General features: G+C 44.0%; 2 protein-coding genes across 8 annotated transcripts in view; one reads left to right on the top strand and one right to left on the bottom strand.

Annotated features, from left to right (window-relative positions):
* Positions 1-9,373, top strand: part of LOC307040262 (borealin-like) — a 52,477-nt gene extending 43,104 nt beyond the window's left edge. The window contains exons 4-7 of one of the 6 annotated variants that reach the window (XM_079682929.1): positions 107-168; positions 531-626; positions 2,813-2,858; positions 3,024-9,373. In XM_079682929.1, coding sequence (XP_079539055.1) covers positions 107-168; positions 531-626; positions 2,813-2,846 — 192 coding nt within the window. In that variant the 3' untranslated portion in view covers positions 2,847-2,858; positions 3,024-9,373. Of the gene's footprint in view, positions 1-106; positions 169-530 lie in introns of all 6 variants that reach the window. The other 5 variants (XR_013808471.1, XM_079682928.1, XM_079682931.1 and 2 more) reach the window with 5 other exon arrangements.
* LOC307040259 (uncharacterized protein) overlaps positions 1-22,312 on the bottom strand; it is a 58,600-nt gene extending 36,288 nt beyond the window's left edge. The window contains exons 1-2 of one of the 2 annotated variants that reach the window (XM_079682925.1): positions 20,652-22,312; positions 14,947-15,017 (exon numbers count right to left, since the gene is read on the bottom strand). In XM_079682925.1, coding sequence (XP_079539051.1) covers positions 20,947-21,867 — 921 coding nt within the window. In that variant the 5' untranslated portion in view covers positions 21,868-22,312 and the 3' untranslated portion in view covers positions 14,947-15,017; positions 20,652-20,946. Of the gene's footprint in view, positions 1-10,859; positions 15,018-20,651 lie in introns of those variants that run through there. The other variant, XM_079682924.1, reaches the window with a different exon arrangement.
* Between the last annotated feature and the right edge of the window lie 94 nt (positions 22,313-22,406).

The raw sequence follows: 22,406 nt of genomic DNA, 5'->3' as shown, positions 1-22,406 counted from the left end.
TTTGAGTACATCATTGATATAAATATGGAGAGTGGGTGGTTACTATGGAATGTCCTTTGTGTGCAATGTTCGGTCACTGGTGTTTAACGGCTTGTTCCTAATTCAGGCGAAAGCAACAAGGAAACCTCCAACCACATCAAAGAGAGCAAAGGCCCTGACGGTCAGACGGTAAAGTGGTTCTTAATCTCTTTTAGGGGAAAATGATCAATATCATTTAAAAATACAGTGCTTTGTAAAGAACTACATTTTTTTCCCTTTTTTAATTTCCCCCCAAATTGTTTCGTAAAATATTTTAAACAAATGTATATGTTCATCATCTCTGATGTGTTGGTCAAACTATAGAATTATTTAATACTTGTGTATAGTGAATAATACCGATTATCTGAACTTCTTTTATACTGAATAGCAATATTGGTCTCAAAAAACCTCTCTGAGATTATTTTCACAAATGGTCCAGCCCTTATTTCTTTAACCTCTTGCACATCTGGTTGGCAATTATGTCGTACTAAATTGTCTCGATCTGGTTTCAGATCGAGCAGGAAGCCAATTGTCCCTCCTGCAAGGAATATGGATTATTCTCTGATGATGGGAGCCACTCCTCTCATTACCCCACGCTTTGATCCCAGGTAATCAGGCTTCATAGTAAAAGCTGCATTTAAAAATGCATAATGATATTGTCCCTGTTTCTGCATTAAAGTCTTGTTAATATTGCATCAAATCCCAAGATAACTTTTAAAACGGTTTGGGTTTTATAGTTCTTATCTGCAGGTAGATTAAGCATCAGATGTTTTACATTATGATGGTGAGGACTAGACGTGATGTGTCTGAAGTCCAACCGCCATGCCAGCTCCCGGAATTCTGCACTGGAGAATTGGGGACCATTGTCACTCACCACCTCTTCAGGAATTCCGAACCTAGCAACGGTTGTTTTCAGTCTCTGGATGACTACGGCACTGGTCGTAGGTGGTAGTTGTAGTATTTCCAGATACCGTGAATAGTAGTCTGAAATCACAAGGTAGTGGTGCTTGTTATGTTCGTAAAGGTCGAGAGCGATTCTTTTCCACGGACGATCAGATCAGGCAGTGGTGTGGAAATAAGCGGCTCCTTTTGTTGAGCCCGCTTCTGCTCCTGGCAGCTCTTGCTGACAATATTCTTAATGTCTATAGAGAGCCCGGTCACCAAACGGATGCATTCCCCCTTTTCTCTGCATCTTGAGAGCCCCTGGTGTCCCTCATGTATTTCTGCAAAATGTCTGCTCTCAGTGACCCCGGAACCACAATCCTGTTTTCCTCGTATGACTAAGCCATCAGCTTCCGATAGCTCATTTTTCACTTTGGTGTAGTGCCTGATGTTCAGTGGAACATCAGCTTGATGACAGCCACACACACACACACACACACACACACACACACACACACACACACACACACACACACACACACACACACACACACACACACACACACACACACAGGGAAACGCAAAGGTCGCAATTGAAAAGGCTGTGGATTATGGAAAGGGAGAAATCATTCTAAAAGATCTTTGAAGGAATCGACTGCAGAGCGCCAATTGTTTATATTTATAGTTTAATTTGTCCTATTTATTTCAGTTGACAACTCTAGATAAACAACATCCAGAGATGCAAGGACCCATTGTCTGAAGGTGAGGGAATTAGGAGGCTTCCATTGAACCGCAACCATCATTTTTGCAGCTGTTAGGCCAGCTAGTAAGATGCGCATCTTAGGCTTGGTGATATTGACAGATCATTCAATAGTAGGGCGGGTGCAGTCACCGGCACTGTCACTGAGAGCACACGTGACATGCCAGAAGCCACTTTAGTCCAGAATAGAGCAACTGGGGGACAGTCCCACATCATGTGCATAAACGTGCCAGGGGCCTTCATAGTGCATAAACTACATGAGGGATCGTCTATCATTTTGCTGCAGTGAAGTTTACGCGGGGTAAGATATGTTCTGTGGACATAGTTAAAGTGGATCTGTTGGTGATCGGGATTCCGAGAAGCTTCTTTTATGCTTGACCAAACACCCTCCCAACTGAAACCAGAATATCATCTGCGTATAGCGCCACCTGATGGTAAATGTCACAAACAGAAATCGGATGTATAATAGGGGATTGGCGTATCATTTGGGCTAGAGGTTCAAGGGAGAGTGCAAAAAGTGCTGGGCTCAGTGGACATCCCTGACGGGAAGATCTAGAAACAGGGAATAACGAGGGGGATAATTGCCCAGTGAGCACCAGAGCTGAGGGATTAGAGTACAGCACCTTAACCATATGTATAAAGCCATTACCAAAACCCATTTTCTCCAGCACAGACCACAGAAAGGACCACTCCAGTCTGTCAAAGGCTTTCATTGCATTAAGAGACAGCACCGCTGCCGGGTCTTTTTTGTCTACTGAAGAATCTATTATATGGAGAAGATGTCTAACATTATCAGCAGCTAGCCTTGACTTTATAAACCCTGTCTGATCACAGTTAACTAAAGTTGGCATATAATCCTGAATGCGCCTGGCAAGCACTTTTGCAAATATTTTTAGATCCAAATTGAATAAACTTAGTAGCCTGTAACTAGCACAATCTGTCGGGTCCTTATCCTTCTTTAAGAGCAAGGAAATCAAGGCTATGTTCACGTCCCTCAAAAAACTGCCTTTATCTATCGAATACATTATCATATCCAAAAGTAATGGACCCAGTTTATCCCAAAATGCTATATAAAATTCGGGAGGTATCCCATCTAAACCTGGAGATTTGTTTTGTTGCATGTTGCGTACTGCATCTTTTAATTCCTCTAAGGAAATGGGATCATCAAGATGGGTGGAATCAGTGACTGCAAGCTGTGGTAAGTCTAACTGACCGAGAAAGTCGTCACATCTATTCTTGTCCAACTGAACCTCTGTGTTGTGTCTCGGCAGATCTGTTAGTATTATTTCTCTGTGAGTCTTTATTGTCAAATTCCGTGTCTGCCATTTCCTGTTTTACTTTGTCATTTCCCTTCTCATTTCAGGTAGTTCGACTCCTACCTTGCCTGTTTGCCCACTGTTTGCCCACTGACCTGATTATCTGCCCCGCCCTTATTGTTTGCACCTGTGGAGTCCCTTGCTTTTGTATATATTCTGTGTGTTCCCTGTGCTCAGTGCCAGATCGTTTTTGAACCCTGTGAATGGCTTACCTTGTTTAACACCTCAGTAAAAACCTTTTTATTGAATCATCTTTTGTCTGGAGTCGTGCATTTGGGTCCTATCAGTTTTGTGTGCCCCAGTCGTAACATTACGATCTGGCCAACAAATGGACTCAGCCGACTCGCAAACCCTGAGGGCAGCGCTTTGCTCTCAGGCTCAACGTCTGCGGCAGCAGGAGGAAGAAATGAAGGACATAGAGCCTTTTCTTATCAAGCTCCACTTTTGTGGAATCAGCTTCCAGTTTGTGTTCGGACGGCAGACACCCTATCCGTTTTTAAGAGTGCGCTTAAGACCTTCCTTTTTGATAAAGCTTATAGTTAGGGCTGATTAGATTCAGCCCCTAGTTTTGCTGATATAGGCTTAGTTTGTCGGGGGACATCCTACTTCTTCCTTCTCTCTGTCTATACCTGTGTACTCTCATGTTCCGATTAACCCAGCTTCCCCAAATGTCTTTCTTTTTGGTGTCTATATACGCCGGGATCCGGAGTCATGGATGATCCTGCGGTCCTGTGTCATGGATTGCGAGTCCGGGATCTTGAGTCGTGGCTGTGGTCCTGGATCATAAGTCCTGGATGGATATACTCATGGATTCATCTTCCTATTATACACTGAAGGATTATTTGAATTATTTGAAGTATTAAAGTAACGTGGTATGACAGGAAAGTTAAATCTGGTATATTCCTTTTAATGCCACCTTATTTATATTCATGTGTGTTAAATTAGAAAGGACAAAGTATCTTTTCCCTCCCCCAATATATTGAGGTGAAGTCCTTGTGTATGGAGAGAGAGGTGAGAAGGGGACACCATATTTGGGAATAGTGCCAGACGCTGGAATGTTCCCCTCGTAAAAGAAGGGGGTGCTTACACAGGCTTGAAGCAGATGTGTGTGTGTGTGTGTGTTTTCATTGCAGTAAATAGATCTGCTACATGATTACTGGTCAACTATACCTCTGTTCTTATTCTTTCATGTGTGGGTACTAAATGGCTACAAACATTGTGGAGAAATTAGCTTAAACATCTTTTATTACTCTATATGAAATGGAAGCAGTTTTTATGACAGGGACGAGAGAGGTGGGGGAGGGACACATTCCGAAGAGGTTCAGCAGGTCAATTGTCAGGGGAATTGACTTGTTTTCAATCGAGGTGTGTGGTTAGTTACTTTGTGTTAATAATAGCAGTATGTGTAAAGAAAGCTGGAAATATACAATATGAAACCTTTTATTTGAAGTAAAGATGTGAACAATAGCTCAAACAAATGGAGGGGCTATAGGTAAGCCTGTGAGAAGTTTGACTATTTGAAAAGCATCTCTAATACTGCTTAAGAGCATAGGTAATGTTTTCCTCGTTGTTATTGATATGAAAGTAATTAACATGTATTACGTATATTTAGCCAACTATAACAACTATATCTTAAAACATACTTTTAACTTGTGTGTGGCAGTCAGGAGGCGGGAAGATGGACTCAGGGACCAAGGGCCATAAAGGAGATGTGTGTGTGCTGGCTACAAGCTGCTGTGTCACACTGATTGGGTGCGACAGGCCATGTGTTGGTCTCTGCCAATAAGATGACCTCTGGGGGAAAGCACGTACACCTCCTCCTCCTGTGTTTTAGTATGAAAGACTGTGTTTTCCTTTGGTTCGCGCTCTTGTTTTTCACCGGCCGTTCCTGAGACCTGTCTCACACGTGGTAGAACCTGAGCCCGGAGTACTCTGCAGAGTGCTTCGTGATTTCTTTGTATTTGTATTTTGTATCGTTACTGTATATCATTAAAGCCGGATTATTGTTTCACTTGCATTCTGGTGTTTCTTAATCCCTCCCTTTTCCCGAATTTACCTAGCTTGTCAAACGACACGCGGAGACGAGGTTGGTTTGCAACATCCTCCAAATCTCCAACAAGTGGTGACCCGACGTGTCTGAGTGGGGTGTTTTCGGGGAAGAGACCACCAGCGGCAAGCGGACGAATGGTCCGGAGAAGAGGCCTAGAATAATCTCTGACAACTAAAACGAGGATCCTTCAATTGAAAGGTGAGCAGACAAGCCTGTTTCTATCGAAGGTCTGTAATTGGCTAAACTAAATTTTAGAGTTGTCAGAGACATATTCCGGTGTCATAGTTGTTGCGGTGGAATGTACAAATACATATTTTAGATAGGTAGGAAAGTTATATAACATAAAAGTGAATCAACGAGGTATGTAAGACGAAGGTGAAAGGCCCCGTACTTTTTTCAGAAAGGAGACGGCTGAAGACTCGTTGGGGGACGTCCAGTGACCGTTTTCAGACGGCATCCAGGAGACGAATCTGAATAACAATTCTTAGGTTCATAGGAATCGAAGTTGAGTTATAAGTGAAATCCAAAGGAGAGTAACGCAACCTTCAAAAAGCAATTTTGAAGTGACCGGACCTCATTAATCCTTTGTTCTGTGGGGGTTGAATCTGTGAATATTTACTGGTAACAAGGACAGTAAGTCAGATCAATAGATATGAAGTCTGTGAATATTTACTGGTAACAAGGACAGTAAGTCAGATCAATAGATATGAAGTCTGTGAATATTGACTGGTAACAGAAACAGCCTAAGTCAGATGAATAGATACGAAGTCATAATGAAGGGAACATTTTAACGAGAGGAGCGTGAGTTGAGAGCTTACGAGGACAGTGGGTTCAAGCAAAAAAAAAATTGAATAAAAGGATAGCAGAAGTGTTAATTGTTGAAAGAAGCCCCCCTTTTCCAAAGTAGAGGCTGAGAGCTACAGCGGGGGAGAGAGAAGGGGGTGTCAGTATTTGTCTGTGAGAGTTCCCCCCACCCTTTTTCCTCTCGAGAGCAGCAGCAGCAGCCCGGAGTGTGTCTGCTTGCTTTTTTCTCTAGTGATCTGAAGTTGGAGCGAAATACATAGAAAATTAACAGATCAAGGTGTGATTTGAAGTGGTAGATATATTGAAATTAATAAACAATGATTTGCTGTTATTTAAATATAGTCTTTGACAACTGATTGATACCGTTGCATTGCGTTGTGAATTTCATAGTATTTGTCATTAACTAAGGATTGTACTTAAGTATACTTCAAGGAAAATTAAGTTACCTACAGTAACCTTAGGGGAAAGTAAAAAGAGATTTACTGAGAATATGAAGTACATTAAAGTTAAGGTTTTATTCAAATTAAATATGATAGGTGGATTTTTCCATCTAGAATACGACATGGAAAGAGGAACATTTGTTAGACATGAAATAACGAACTCATTGGAAGAAGTATAGAGAGAGTACAGGTTATATAAAGTTAACTACTATTCGGGAGAATGTCATATTGTTGAATGAGTAACCTAAAATAAGTGAAGATGGTGAAATAGTTTGATTAAGGATACAACCGGTAACTACTGATTAAATACGCAGTGATGGTGTACATGAACATTGAGAGTAGATTAAGTTGTTTTGTTCTTCATGCTTTTCACCAGAAGTCATTTGAATTGTTATTATTTTTAAGTAGTGTTGTTTTGTGTTATATTTCTAGACTATAATGTACCCACATGCATGTGGTTTCTTTGTCCCAGTTCATTTTAAAGTCAGCCGCCTCATGGCTAAATCTATTTGACCCCATGAGGTCAAGAGTCATTCTGTTAGACCACCATCTTGTGAAAGACAAATCATTGTTCTTTTGTCACATTTTGAATTAGAAAAGAGTTCATTTTGCTAGATCAATTTATCTATAAATGTTGTAGTGGGAGTTTTGTGTTTGCTAACATTTTTAGGAACGACAACACTAGGAGATGAGTAAACTCAAGAATCCGTGGAGTGTAAATACATTAAGAAAAACACATTTTTATACTCTAACTTTTTGCACATCATAGACAAGGTATTTAGAAAATATAAATAAATATTCACCAAAAGTAATAAGTAAAATGGAAAGTAGACATGGGCCTACACTTGAGTCAAAGTATATTACTGTGATCTGATCAGTGTGCTCTGCAGGTTTACTATTGTTCTAAGTAACAGTGGGATTTAAAATATTGGAGAAAGTATGGAGATGTTCTTTCGTAGTGTGTGAAATATGTAATGCTTGAAACAGGTATTTCAATTTATGGAAGAAAATGGTTTCCTGAAAGACTCAGGTTGGGTAGATATGTAACAATGGATGAAACAATTTATAGAGGGAGTTTTTGTAATATCATTAGTAGACATTAATGGTGTTGTTTAGATGGCATTTAGCAACTAAGACAGATAGTATGATTAGAAAGAGACAGAGTGGAAAGGGTTGGATTGATTCAATCTCAGTGTGCTAGACTTCTTATGGATAATGCGTCCCGGGACCTGGACTCCCCCTCTGAGTTAGAAAGGCTACGACCCCGTCCCTCCAAGCAGACAAAAGACCCAACCCAAAAGGAGGCTCCTCCTTCTCCATCAAACAGACAGAGAACCGGAGCTGAACCGTCTCCACCTGAGGCATCCAGAACCAAACCGCTTGCTGACATACAGAAATACTCTCATCAGTCCCTCAGACAGGGCATGAAGCTGAGCCACGAGATTTGGCACAGGAGCAGAGTGGGGGACATGAGAGCAGAATCCGCCCTCCATGAAGCAGCAGAGAGACTGTAAAGGAGAGATGGAATGCAAAGCAGTGCAAGAACAGTGGCATGATGTGGGCTGCAGATGTGACTGGGCCAAAGGCTGCCTAAAACAGTTACAGCGGATGGATTCAAGAGCTGATGGACTGAAGAGAAGACAGAATCAGAGGAGTTGGCATAGTCGATTTGAAGTGAGGAGGTCGGGGTCACGGCTTGAGACAACCAGGGGAGGAGAAAAGGAGAACGGGAATGAGTGAGTTTACACATAAACACACTTATTCACAAAACGCACATAGAAGACACCACATTTAAAGAACTTGAATTGACTTGATAAATAAGTAAAGATAAAAAGAGGTATTAACCATGAATTAATCGATTGGTAAATTCAAAATAGCAGTAAAGAGGAAACTATTAATGTAAAATGAGAAAATCATCCTAAAAACACACTGAGGGTTAAAGGGGGAGACATGAGGGAAATATGCACTACACTTTAAGCAGGGGCTGTTTGGAGTAGCACAGTGTAGAACCATATTCTTCAATCTTTCCATCATATTAATAAATCATTCTTCAAGAGATTTTTATTCATGTGTGAATAAAGCAGTGATTTCATTTGTTACAATATTGATTTCACCATTGTGGCATAGTTATTACCATAGGAGGGCTTTAGGATGGAAACTGTTTTTAATCCTTGATAGAGTAAAGGGTGATGGTTGCATGTTCGGACACCCAAGGTTCCACACACTGCTAAAGAGTTTAACATTGTTTTTAAGTAGACCGGAATTGAAGATAAATGAGTATAATGAGCTATGAAATGCAGAGCTACACAGATCCTAGTAATGTTTTGACTTAAGATAATAGTTATGTACACAAGTTTCTGAATTAGATTTCTTAGACATTTTAATACTACTTAGTTGTAAATAAATTGCAGTAGTAGTAGTACTATTATGAAGTGAGTTTTGTACCAAGTTGCGGGAAATGTGGGAAGCAGCCGTCCCGATGACAAGTTAGAGATATCTGACTTAAGGTGGTAATCATGAATTGATAAATGATGGCGCTCCATATATGACTGATTTTTGTAGACAAAGGATACTGGCCTATGCTGAAATATCAAAGTCTCTGCAGGGCACGACACATGGCCAATGAAACTGAGACCAAATGACCTTTGACCCTGACTGACAGTGTGACTTGAGAAAAGCACTATCAATGACTGACTCTGGGGCTGACCAAACTTGACTTTACAACCTGACAGTGTGGGTGTGAATGAATTTCTGCATGTGATCAGTGTAACTGCATGATTCTAAAACAATAACTAACCGAGCATGTCTTTGGACTAATACATTATTTTGGAGCTCCATGGGAAACACAGGTTTCCTACAATTCCACGCATTTGGAAAAATGCACATGTGACCCGTTTCTAATTCCCACAGGAGTTGGCGGTTTGCAAATGTAAAACTCAAACTAAAATCTAAAGATTCTGTTTCTTTTAGGACTGCCAGCTGGAAATGAACACTTATTTTCCCTGGAGTGTTTACTGTGAAAGATGATGGATATACTTTTGTGAATGATGTTTGGTATTTTCTTATAACCACTGGTTACCTGAAGGTTTTCTTCCCATACAGGATTTTAACACATGTTTACATGTGTAAAAAGGGGGAGTGTGGGATATTTTCATTTAGGGACTGGAAGAAACCTGCCGCCCCAACTCAGATGTTCAATCTGACCATTGATTGACAGTTTTAGATTTAACCTGCTCCATATCTGGGGATAAGATAATGTTTGATTAATGTTGACATGTTTCTAATATTGATTGAGTTATAACAGGTAACACAGATGCAGAATCAGTGGCCAAGGGGCTACTGAGAGAGGTAATTCCAGAATGAGAATGAGAAGTTGACCTGTGATAATGAAAACAATTTGGTAATATTTCAACAGGTATTAAAGTAACTGAGGTTTGAAGTGTAGAAAGAACATATTACAGCTAAGTTAAAACATAGTAATGTAATGAGATAGAATTTAATTTAGACAACATCTTGTAACTAGCCTGGTAAAGAAGTAAAAGCCATAGACTGTTTAGATCATTATGGGGATGTACATTTAATTTAAAGTCATAATAGAAAGACATTTGATGACAGTATGTTGGATTTCTGTATTCATTTTTCAGCTTGATAATATCCAAGCAGTGACAGGTAGAAGCAGTCTCGCCTGGAAATTATTCACTTTGTCAGTATCATGATTTTAGTTGTTTTTAATCCATAACATTAGTGTGTTCCATTACCAGAGACGTTAGCAGTTCATATTATATTTAGATTTTAAATGGGATCTCAAAGATTTCATTTATAATAACACAGATGCTTGTCAGGAATTCAGAGCTATTGAGATATGTTATTTAGTTCACCTGAAGATGTTGGGGTTTATTTTGTTGACACAGGCCAAGTATTAGAATTCTGAAGCGGCCTACCAGCGGTGGGTCAAACACCCCAGAAGCACTGAGCGTAGACTTGAGGGGTGGGTATCAGATTTCTCCACACAGGTTGCTGACGCCAAAAGGGGGACCCGAGGAGCAGGAGGCCGACACAGCGGAGTTCGTCAGGCCTACGTGACTCAACCCCAGGTTCTCCGGCCTCTACAGAGTGACCCAGAGGACATCTCATGCCGTCCGCCGAGGAGCAAAGGGGGACATCTGGTACTACTGGAGCCAGTGTGTGGCGAGGAACACTCCGGCTAGGACCTTGGAGGACATCAGGATGGACCTGGCTATCGTCAACGCGGACATCCCTACAGCAGACGACTTGGAAGGAGGCGTCAGCGGGCTGGGGGACTTCTCGAGGCAGCAGAGGAGTCTACTTCTCTCTGATCAGATTCATCAGTTCCACCTTTGAAGGAAAGGCCGCATCTCCCCCTCCCTATCAGCTGCCCTTGTTGGCGTATTCCGCTGAGGGGGGGCCCTGATGATTCAACAACACGCAAGGATGCTGCCGTCTGGCACTCAGGCTCTCACTCTGATAGTTTCTTCACTGTCATTGGAGGTTGTTTTCTGTTCTCAAAGGTTTAATGAAGGGGGACAGACACAGTATTAAAGAAGGACAGTAGTTTTGTTTCAAATGTCTTATGTGTGTTGGTCTCGTTAATGCGAGACCAAAAAGGGGGAATTGAAGGATTATTTGAATTATTTGAAGTATTAAAGTAACGTGGTATGACAGGAAAGTTAAATCTGGTATATTCCTTTTAATGCCACCTTATTTATATTCATGTGTGTTAAATTAGAAAGGACAAAGTATCTTTTCCCTCCCCCAATATATTGAGGTGAAGTCCTTGTGTATGGAGAGAGAGGTGAGAAGGGGACACCATATTTGGGAATAGTGCCAGACGCTGGAATGTTCCCCTCGTAAAAGAAGGGGGTGCTTACACAGGCTTGAAGCAGATGTGTGTGTGTGTGTGTTTTCATTGCAGTAAATAGATCTGCTACATGATTACTGGTCAACTATACCTCTGTTCTTATTCTTTCATGTGTGGGTACTAAATGGCTACAAACATTGTGGAGAAATTAGCTTAAACATCTTTTATTACTCTATATGAAATGGAAGCAGTTTTTATGACAGGGACGAGAGAGGTGGGGGAGGGACACATTCCGAAGAGGTTCAGCAGGTCAATTGTCAGGGGAATCGACTTGTTTTCAATAGAGGTGTGTGGTTAGTTACTTTGTGTTAATAATAGCAGTATGTGTAAAGGAAGCTGGAAATATACAATATGAAACCTTTTATTTGAAGTAAAGATGTGAACAATAGCTCAAACAAATGGAGGGGCTATAGGTAAGCCTGTGAGAAGTTTGACTATTTGAAAAGCATCTCTAATACTGCTTAAGAGCATAGGTAATGTGTTCCTCGTTGTTATTGATATGAAAGTAATTAACATGTATTACGTATATTTAGCCAACTATAACAACTATATCTTAAAACATACTTTTAACTTGTGTGTGGCAGTCAGGAGGCGGGAAGATGGACTCAGGGACCAAGGGCCATAAAGGAGATGTGTGTGTGCTGGCTACAAGCTGCTGTGTCGCACTGATTGGGTGCGACAGGCCATGTGTTGGTCTCTGCCAATAAGATGACCTCTGGGGGAAAGCACGTACACCTCCTCCTCCTGTGTTTTAGTATGAAAGACTGTGTTTTCCTTTGGTTCGCGCTCTTGTTTTTCACCGGCCGTTCCTGAGACCTGTCTCACACGTGGTAGAACCTGAGCCCGGAGTACTCTGCAGAGTGCTTCGTGATTTCTTTGTATTTGTATTTTGTATCGTTACTGTATATCATTAAAGCCGGATTATTGTTTCACTTGCATTCTGGTGTTTCTTAATCCCTCCCTTTTCCCGAATTCACCTAGCTTGTCAAACGACACGCGGAGACGAGGTTGGTTTGCAACATCCTCCAAATCTCCAACAACACACATGCATTTTCCAAACATTTGGACTACCTATGTTGCAAATGTATTATCTTTTCAATTTACACACGGCATCTATTGCACGTCTGTCCGTCCTGGGAGAGGGATCCCTCCTCTGTTGCTCTCCCTGAGGTTTCTCCCATTTTTCCCTTTAAACTGGGTTTTCTCTGGAAGTTTTTCCTTGTACGATGTGAGGGTCTAAGGACAGAGGGTGTCGTATTGTCATACTGATATTCTGTACAAACTGTGAAGTCCACTGAGACAAATGTAACATTTGTGATATTGGGCTATATAAATAAACATTGATTGATTGATAAACCAGGGAGTAATGACCCTGACTAACAACCAGAGTGAGTTTCGTGGCGCAGTTACAACGCAAATTAATCACCTGGCTGAACAGCTCCACAATGTACTCACACGGTTGGATAGTGTGCCCGCCGCTCCTTCCAACGTGGCTGCCCCAGCCCCAGAGCCTACAGCTGTTGTTTCCATGCCAGCTTCCATGATTCGTCTTGCTCCTCCTGCGAAGTTTTCGGGCGAGTCTGGTAACTGCAGTCCTTTCCTAACGCAGTGTGACCTACATTTTACCTGCCAGCCTGCTGCCTTTCCCAGTGATCTAGCCAAGGTGGCGTTCATTGTGTCCCACCTCACGGGAAGAGCAGAAGCCTAGGCTACGGCGGAGTGGGCACGGAGGTCTCCGGTGTGTAATTCTCTCCAACTATTCACTGAGACTTTAAAGAAGATCTTTGACCGAACCACACTGGGGAGAGAAGCCGCCAGAGCCCTGACACAGATCTCCAAGCAGAATCAGAGTGTGTCTGACTACGCCATTGATTTTCGTACTTTGGCCACAGACAGTGGATGGAATGAAGACGCACTATATGACATGTTTTTCAGCGGACTCAGTGACTGTGTGCGGGATCTTCTTATTCCTCTTGATCTTCCGCCGGATTTGGACAGTATGATCACCTTTGCTATACGCACAGACACTCGGCTGCAAGAGCGACGGAAGGAGTGAGCCAGGAAAGCGTCACCTCCTGCACGATCTCCACTACGACCCGGATTTCAGACCCACAATCCCTCCTCGACCGTGAAACCTGCTTTGTGGAACACAGAAGAGGAACCCATGCTGCTCGGAAGGGCCAGGCTGTCTCCCGAGGAAAAGCAGCGGCGTCTCCGGGAGCGTTTATGTTTCTACTGTGGGAAGCAGGGACATTTCCTGAGAGCCTGCCCGTTAAAAGACGGGGCTCACCAGTAAGACGGAGGGTGCTGGTGAGCCGATTGACAACCGCAAATTTCCCTTCACGATCCATGACCCAGGTGGAAGTTAGTAATAATGAGCACAGCATAGCATTGAAAGTACTTGTAGATTCAGGGGCTGACGCTAATCTTATTGACTGGGGGTTAGCTAAACGTTTGAAAATTGCCTCCGTGCCATTGACAAAGACACTTGAAGCTAGCGCTCTGGACGGTACTCTCATGTGCAAAGTAACTCATAAAACTATGCCTCTTAAAATAACCATTGATCATGAACACACGGAGCATATGACTTTTCATCTGTTTGATTCTGCACAGCATGCAGTAATTCTGGGCTATCCCTGGTTGTGCAAACATAACCCTCACATTGATTGGCAGACTGGTAAAGTTTTGGGGTGGGGAAGCGAATGCTCTCATTCGTGTTTCAGGGGCAAAACTGCTGAAATTATAACAGAGCCCATTATAGACAATGACAGGGAAGATAAAAATAATCAAGACTCAGACTTCCGTGACCTTTCAAACGTGCCCAGCTGCTACCGAGATCTCAAGGAGGTGTTCAATAAAACTAAAGCGACATCCCTTCCTCCTCATCGCACCTATGACTGCGCCATCGATCTCCTGCCTGGGTCCCCCTTGCCCAAGGGAAGACTGTACTCTCTCTCAGCTCCAGAGAGAGAGTCTATGAGAGAGTACATAGACGGCTCTCTCAAAACGGGTCTCATTCTTCCCTCGTCATCTCCCGCCGGAGCTGGTTTTTTGTCTTTGTTGAGAAGAAAGATGGATCCCTGAGACCCTGCATCGACTACAGCCCCCTAAATGACATAACTATCAAGAACAGGTACCCCCTCCCACTTATCACCTCAGCGTTTGAACTGTTGAAAGGTGCTAAAGTTTTTTCAAAACTGGACCTACGTAACGCTTACCACTTGGTAAGGATATGGGAGGGGGACGAGTGGAAGACTGGTTTCAACACTCCAAGTGGACATTATGAATACCTGGTAATGCCTTTTGGTTTAACAAACGCACCTACCGTTTTTCAGGCCCTCATAAATGATGTGTTGAGGGAGTTTTTGAATAATTTTGTTTTTGTCTATCTTGATGATATTTTGATTTTTTTCCCAAGATGAAGATTCACACGTTTCACATGTTCGCCAAGTAATAAAAAAGTTGTTGGACAATCAACTTTATGTTAAGGCAGAAAAATGTGAGTTCCACGTCAGTTCCACTGCATTTCTGGGTTTCATCCTGGGTCCTGACCAAATAATGATGGATCCTGCTAAAGTGAGCGCTGTGGCTGATTGGCCCACACCCTCTTCCAGGAAAAAAGTCCAACAGTTCCTTGGATTTGCTAACTTCTACAGGAAGTTTGTTAGGAATTTTAGTGCTATTGCCGCACCTATGCATGTACTCACCTCTCCTTCTGTTCAGTTTGTGTGGACCCCACAGGCAGACCAAGCTTTCCAGAAGCTAAAGAAAGTGTTCACGAAAGCTCCAATACTTACCATCCCGGATTCCCAACGGCAGTTCACGGTGGAGGTGGATGCCTCCAACGAGGGCATCGGGGCGGTCCTCTCTGAGAGGGCAGAGAAAGACAGTAAGCTCCATACGCAAGGCTAAGAGGTTAAACTCCAGACAGGCACGATGGACCTTATTCTTCAATAGGTTTAACTTCATTCTCTCCTACCGCCTTGGCTCACAGAACGCCAAACCAGACGCGTTATCCAGGCTTTTTGACACAGAAGCTCTTTCCAAGGGGACAGAGTCTATTCTACCGCCCACTCAGGTGATAGGAGGGGTGACATGGCCTGGCCAATTGAGGCCAAGGTAAATCAAGCTTTAGAGGGAAAAACCGTACCCAGTGGTGGCCCCCTAACTGTCTCTTTGTTCCCTCCTCTGTCCGCTCTGACGTGATTCACTGGGCTCACACATGTGTAATAACATGTCATCCAGGCATCAAACGGACTATGTACATGATAAAACAGAGGTTTTGGTGGCCTAAAATGGAGAAGGAGGTTACTGAGTATGTGGTAGCCTGCACTAACTGTGCTCGGAATAAGACCTCTACACAGTCTCCTCTGGGTCTACTGCAACCTTTGTCCGTTCCCAGCCGCCCATGGTCTGATATCTCGCTGGATTTTGTAACTGGACTGCCGCCCTCTGCAGGTAACACCACCATCTGCACTGTTGTGGACAGATTTACTAAAATGATTCACTTTATCCCCATGCCCAAATCTCCCTCTGCTAAAGAGACAGCAGAAGCGCTTTTGTCTCATGTTTTCAGGTTTGCATGGATTTCCTCGAGACGTGGTGCCAGACCGTGGGCCGCAGTTTGTTTCCCAGTTTTGGAAGGAGTTCTGCAGTTTGATAGGAGCCACCCCAAGCCTCACATCTGGTTATCACCCACAGGCTAATGGTCAATCAGAAAGGATCAACCAGGAACTGGAGACGTGTTTACGGTGTCTGGTGTCCCAGAATCCCACAACTTGGAGCAAGCAGCTGATATAATAATAATAATAAATTTTATTTGTATTGCACTTTACATTTGAAACAAACCTCAAAGTGCTACAGTACATAATAAAAAAAGATAAAGAAAACCATTTGCAAGAGTCAAACTGTATAAACAGGTTAAAAAACAAGTTTAAAAACAAGTTTTAAAAAGGAGAGGGAGGGTTATTAAAACCGGCTTAAAAAGCTAACCAAATGCTTTGTTAAAATGGTAGGTTTTTAGTGCTCTCTTAAAAGTGTTCACAGGTTGAGGAGCTCTGAGATGGTCTGGGAGTGAGTTCCACAGCCGGGGGGCAGCTGCACAGGAAGCTCGATCTCCCATAGTGCGGAGGTTGGTGTGCCGTTCCTTCAGCTTGTTAGTATTTCCCGAGCGGAGGCTGCGGGTGGCGGTTTGTGGTTCAATCAATTCCTTGAGGTATGGGGGCATTTCCGTGGATACACTGGTGTGTTAACAGGGTGATTTTGAATTCTGTCCGGGAGGTGATGGGAAGCCAGTGCAGTGATTTGAGAATGGGGGTGATGTTCTCGTATTTGCGCACTCTCGTCAGGATCCTAGCAGCGCTGTTCTGTACGTATTGGAGCTTTTGAAGGCTCTTGCTAGGGATCCCGACGAGAAGTGCATTACAGTAGTCCAACCTGGAGGAGACAAAGGCGTGGACCAACTTTTCGGCGTCAGGAAGAGTGAGGGTGGGGTGGAGTTTAGCTATATTTCTAAGGTGGAAGAAGGATGTTTTGCAGAGGTGTTTGATGTGGGTCTCATAGTTGAGGCAGGGGTCAATTTTGACGCCCAGGTTGGTGACAACTGATGAGAGGGGAAGGTCCTGGTCGGAGAAGGTGATGCTTGTTATTGGGGATGATTTAACTTGGTGTGGGGTGCCGATGAGAATGGCCTCGGTTTTGGAGCTGTTGAGTTGTAGAAAGTTTTGTTTCATCCACGCCTTTATCTCCTCCAGGCAGATGGTGATTGTGGATGAAGGTGATGGTGACGGGGATGACAGTGGGACTGCAGAGCGGGGGGGACAGGGGGGGTCCATTTTTATGTAGAGCTGTTTGTCATCAGCATAGCAATGGAATGATAGTCCATGCCTGCTGATGACACAGCCGAGGGGGAGCATATACAGGGTGAATAGGGTGGGGCCAAGCACGGATCCTTGGGGTACACCACAAGTGACAGGTTGGGTGGGGGAATGAGCACCTCCCATGGAGACACACTCAGTCCTTCCGGTCAGGTAGGACCGGAACCAGTCCAGGGAGGTGTCACAGAGTCCGATGGTGGAGTGGAGACGATTGAGGAGGATGGTGTGATCAACAGTGTCAAAAGCTGCAGTGAGGTCCAGGAGGATGAGGAGGGAGGGGGAGCCATTGTCAGAAGCAGTGAGGATGTCGTTGGTGACCCTGACCAGTGCTGTTTCAGTACTGTGAGCGGAGCGGAAACCAGACTGGAATTTTGTGTTGTTGTTGTTGAGGTGGTGTTGCAGTTGGGTGGCGACTATTTTTTCCAACACTTTGGAGAGGAATGGTAGGTTAGAGATGGGCCTGTAATTTGCGAGAACGTCCGGGTCTAAGGTAGGTTTTTTGAGGAGGGGAGTGATAATGGCCGTTTTTAGAGCTGATGGAACGTGACCGGACTGTAGAGAATGGTTTATTGCTTTGGTGATCAGGGGGCTTATGGCTTGGATGTGTCATTTGACCAGGGCTGTGGGAAAGGGGTCCAGGGTGCATGTGGAAGGCTTCATCCGGCGGATGGTGTCCTCAACCTCTTGCTGCGTGGTGGGAGAAAAGCAGCAGAGAGGCTGGGAGGCCCCAGACTGTGGCATGGCAGTTGGAGCAGATGGAGTGGGGGGGCCGGAGAGGGAGGAACGGATAGTGTCAACTTTGGATTTGAAGAAGACCATGAAGTTGTTGCACTGTTCTGCAGTGATGGCTCTGTTTGAGGGGGGTTGAGGTTTTAGGAAGTGATTTATGGTTGAGAAAAGCTGTTTTGAGTTGCCGGGACTGTTATTGATGATGTTTGAGTAGAAGTTGGACTGAGCGTCTCTGAGGGACTTAGTGTAGGCCTTTTGGTGTTCCCTGTAGGCCATTTTACGAACCGTGAGCCCTGAGGTCTTGAGCCGCCGTTCCAGGACACGCCCAGCAGCCTTCATTTTCCGCAGCTCGCTGGTGAACCATGGAGCTGAGCGTGAGAATGTGACTGTTCTTGATTTTATTGGGGCGTGAATGTCAAGGAGCCTGCTCAAGGATTGGTTGTAGTAGTCCACCGATTCATTTGCTGATGAATGGGTTGCAGAGGCGAGATGATGGAGGTCCAAGGTCAAGGTGTCCGGGTTGATGTGTTTGAAGTTTGAAGATATGGGTGGAGTATGCCCACAACACCCAACCCACATCTGCCACGGGTCTCTCCCCTTTTCACTGCGCCTATGGTTACCAGCCTCCTCTTTTCCCAGAGGTAGAGAAGGAAGTGACTGTACCGTCAGCACATGCCCTGGTGAGGCGGTGTCGCAGAGTCTGGGCAGGAGCTTGCCAGGTTCTCCTGAAGAGTGCTGCTCGCATGAAGAGGGCAGCAGATCGACATCGTCGTCCGGCACCTGCCTACAGACCCGGGCAGAAGGTCTGGTTATCTACAAGAGACCTACCCCTATGTGTGGCCTCCAGGAAGCTGGCTCCGAGGTTTGTGGTTCCATTTTCCATAACTAAAGTCATTAACCCGGTGGCTGTTTGCCTGCGCCTGCCCAGGTCCTTGAGAGTCCACCCTACCTTTCATGTGGCCAAAATCAAACCGGTTCGGGGGAGTCGTTTGGTTCCTCTATCCAAGCCCCCTCCTCCCCCCCCGGATGTTAGACGGCGGTCTGATATACAACGTCAAGAAACTGCTAGCAGTCAGGAAGAGAGGACGCGGCAGACAGTTTATTGTGGACTGGAAAGGTTACGGTCCAGAACATCGGTCATGGGTACCAGCAAGTTTTGTTGTGGATCAGAAGCTGATAAAGGACTTTTTCAGACTTAATCCACAGGAACCTGGGCCGTCTGGAGTCGGCCGTAGAGGGGGGGGGTACTGTTGTGTCTCGGCAGATCTGTTAGTATTATTTCTCTGTGAGTCTTTATTGTCAAATTCCGTGTCTGCCATTTCCTGTTTTACTTTGTCATTTCCCTTCTCATTTCAGGTAGTTCGACTCCTACCTTGCCTGTTTGCCCACTGACCTGAATATCTGCCCCGCCCTTATTGTTTGCAGCTGTGGAGTCCCTTGCTTTTGTATATATTCTGTGTGTTCCCTGTGCTCAGTGCCAGATCGTTTTTGAACCCTGTGAATGGCTTATCTTGTTTAACACCTCAGTAAAAACCTTTTTATTGAACCATCTTTTGTATGGAGTCATGCATTTGGGTCCTATCAGTTTTGTGTGCCCCAGTCGTAACACTCTGACTTATATAAATTGGAATAAAAGGTTTGAAAAGCCTCATTTATTTGCTTTGGCTCAGTTGTGACATTACCATTCAAAGATTTAATGGAGGGAATATCTGCAAAGTGCTCACTAGACCTGATTTTTTAAGCCAAGAGGTGACTGGGCCGAGACCCGTGGAAGTAATAGCGCTGCCTAACCCTATGTATTAGAAATTCTGATCGTTGTTTCAAGATATCATTTATTTCCTTTTTGACAAGTTTACGTTTAGATGCCGTTTGTTTAGAGTAATTATTCTGCAAAATGAAGTCAAGACTAGCAAATTCCGCTTCCAAAGCCTGTAAACTGGCGGATCTTTCCTTACATACATTTGAAGAGAACAATATGGTATTGCTTCTTAGAAAGCCTTTGAATGCATTCCATAATATTCTTGGGTCCTCAACTGAACCTATATTTAAGTCAAAAAATTCTTCCAATTGTGTCAGGAGTTGTTCTTTATATTTTCCATTTCCTAGTAAAGTGGAATTGAGGCGCCATCTAGAGGCGCGCTTGGATAAATTGCCCAGAGTCGCACAACAAAGTGGTTTGAGAGGGCAATAGGAAGCAACATTACATTATCGACTTTCTGGAAAAGTTGTGGAGAGGTAAAAAGATAATCTATCCTAGAAAAAGATTTGTGTCTGGCTGAGAAAAATGAATAATCTTTAACCTGTTGGTTAAAAGCTCGCCACATGTCCACTAGTCCCAAACTCCCAGCCCAAGACTTCAGCGCAGCAGTAGCCGACTCCTGATCTCTAGAGGCTGTTAAACTTGACCGTTCATTTGAATTCCATACTGCGTTCATGTCCGCTCCCACCATGATAGCATACTCGGTTAATTCTAGCATTTTTTGAGTTAAGGTATCATCAAAATCCTTATCAAATGTATTTGGGGCATAGGCAGAATTAAAAGTTTCCCATAACTGGACAAAGACAAAAACAAGACAATCCCCCATACATTTCCCCGGTAACAAAAACAAGATGATACAGAAAAATAAAGATTAAAGACGATACTTAAAATAACTAAACAGTACATTAAACGGATATTCCTAAATTGATCCGTGACCTGATGGGATATGGGGCTGCAAAAGGATTATACCTAGCCTACCCTTCAACCCAGTACTTAAAGCTTACTAAACTGTTGTTAACAGACTAAATGAAATAACCTAAGGCAACAATGAGCTTAGTTATTAGAAGAAAAGAGAGCAACAAATGTAAATAGGTAACATCATAGCATACACTGTTCCGATAACCAACGCACATCTTACCGGCCATTGTCCATTCACATCCGGCATGCACAGCGGATCCGTCGTGATATAGATCAAAACAAAAAGCAAAGAAGCCGGCTGTGTTTGTATCAAAGTCCAGAGTCTATTACGTGGTGTGGGATCCAAAAATCAAGCATTAGGCTCGCAAGTTAGTCTGATCAGCCAAACAATGATAAACAACTATCCGTCCCCAGATGAGTCCAGCGTCAGACAGAAACAAATAAAAAGAAGCCTGCAGAAATAATCCAAAACTCTGTAAGAGATCCTAGACTACGCAAAGCAGTCTGCATTTAGTCTAAAACAGCGACGCTACAGTATATAGTCCAACAGGTTCCAAAAGACCGCAATTCGCCGTCAGACGAGCGCCCAGGTCCCGGGTCCCCGTCCCCGCCGGTTGGTACATCCTGCACTCCTGGTAGGGAGAAGATGAAGTCTTCAGCATGTCCCGGGGAATGAAATGTCTTACAGTAACTTGACCAGCTCCCTTGACTTTCAGTGTAGCGGGGTAAAGGAGGAAAAATTCCACCCCTTTGGGACGGGCGGTATCCATTGCCTGGGAGAAAGCCTGACGACGTTTAACAGTGTAGCTGCTGTAGTCAGGGGAGAAGTGAATCCTCCGTCCATCAATCGTGAGTGGGGCTTTCTTTGCGGCACGGAGCATGTCTTGGCGGGTGGTATAACGGAGAACTTTGAAAATCAAAGTGTGGGTAGCGCCCACCTGCTTCTTCCTGTCGTCGCTGTAGATACGATGAGCTCGCATTAACTCGCCCTTTAGATTACCTAAGGAGGGGAACCACTTTGGAAGCGAGTCTGTCAGAAATTGTATGGCGTTAGACCCTTCAAGTCCTTCTGCTAGCCCAGTTATAAGGACGTTGCATCTTCTGCTCCGGTCCTCCATGTCCGCTAGCTTGAGTTGCATCATGTCCGGCGTATCCTCGTGGGTGGCTAGCATACCCACATTTTTCACCACATCCAACCGTATTTTGCCCATCTCTGCCTTAACGGTGCCGATGCTTTCACTCAGTACCATCAAGACCGTTTGGATAGAAGTCAATTTCCCCTCCGTCTCCTTCCCCATCTGTTGGAGTTGGTCGAAGCGCAAATCCAGATAGCCTCGTTGCTTCTCAAGCACCGTGTCGGCTAACGCCTCCATGTCAGGCTTCCCCCTCGTCTCGGGACCCTTTTTAGGCGGCGACTTTTTGCTCAATTTAGACATTGCCTTCGATCAAACACTCATAGAGGCTAAAATATATATTTTTTAAATTGTCTCAACGGTATATATTTACAGAATTAGCATCACTGGGTTGAGCAAGTTTAACCTATGCTGCAATCTTGTCCAGCTGATCACGTGACTCCCATTTCCTTTTTTCTGTGTGTATGTTTTACATTTTGGATTTGCTTGGCGAGCTACTTATTGAGGGCTTGCGAGCTACCGGTAGCTCGCGATCAACGTGTTGGAGACCCCTGCTCTAATGGGTCCGACTAGAAAGACAAACAGCGTTAGTTACGCCTATTACTTCAGCCAGTAAATCGTTTAATCATAAACTTTTTATTTTTATTTTCAGGGGGGCCCAGGGTGGTCCAAAATCAGTTTTAGGGGGGCACTGGCCTCCCCTGCCCCCCCTAGAACCGCCCCTTAAGTATTACGATTAGACACCTTGTCTATGAATTCTGCAAGGGGAAAATGGACTTACAGGTGGAATAAGTTACAGAACTGCATTAAATAAGAATAATGAAAAAATATTAAAGCCCAGA

The sequence above is a fragment of the Notothenia rossii genome, assembly GCF_949606895.1.
Source record: "Notothenia rossii genome assembly, chromosome: 5".
Classification (NCBI taxonomy): Eukaryota; Metazoa; Chordata; class Actinopteri; order Perciformes; family Nototheniidae; genus Notothenia; species Notothenia rossii.
The sequence above is the reverse complement of the archived record's forward strand: the minus strand, read 5'-3'. Positions and strand labels throughout refer to the sequence as shown.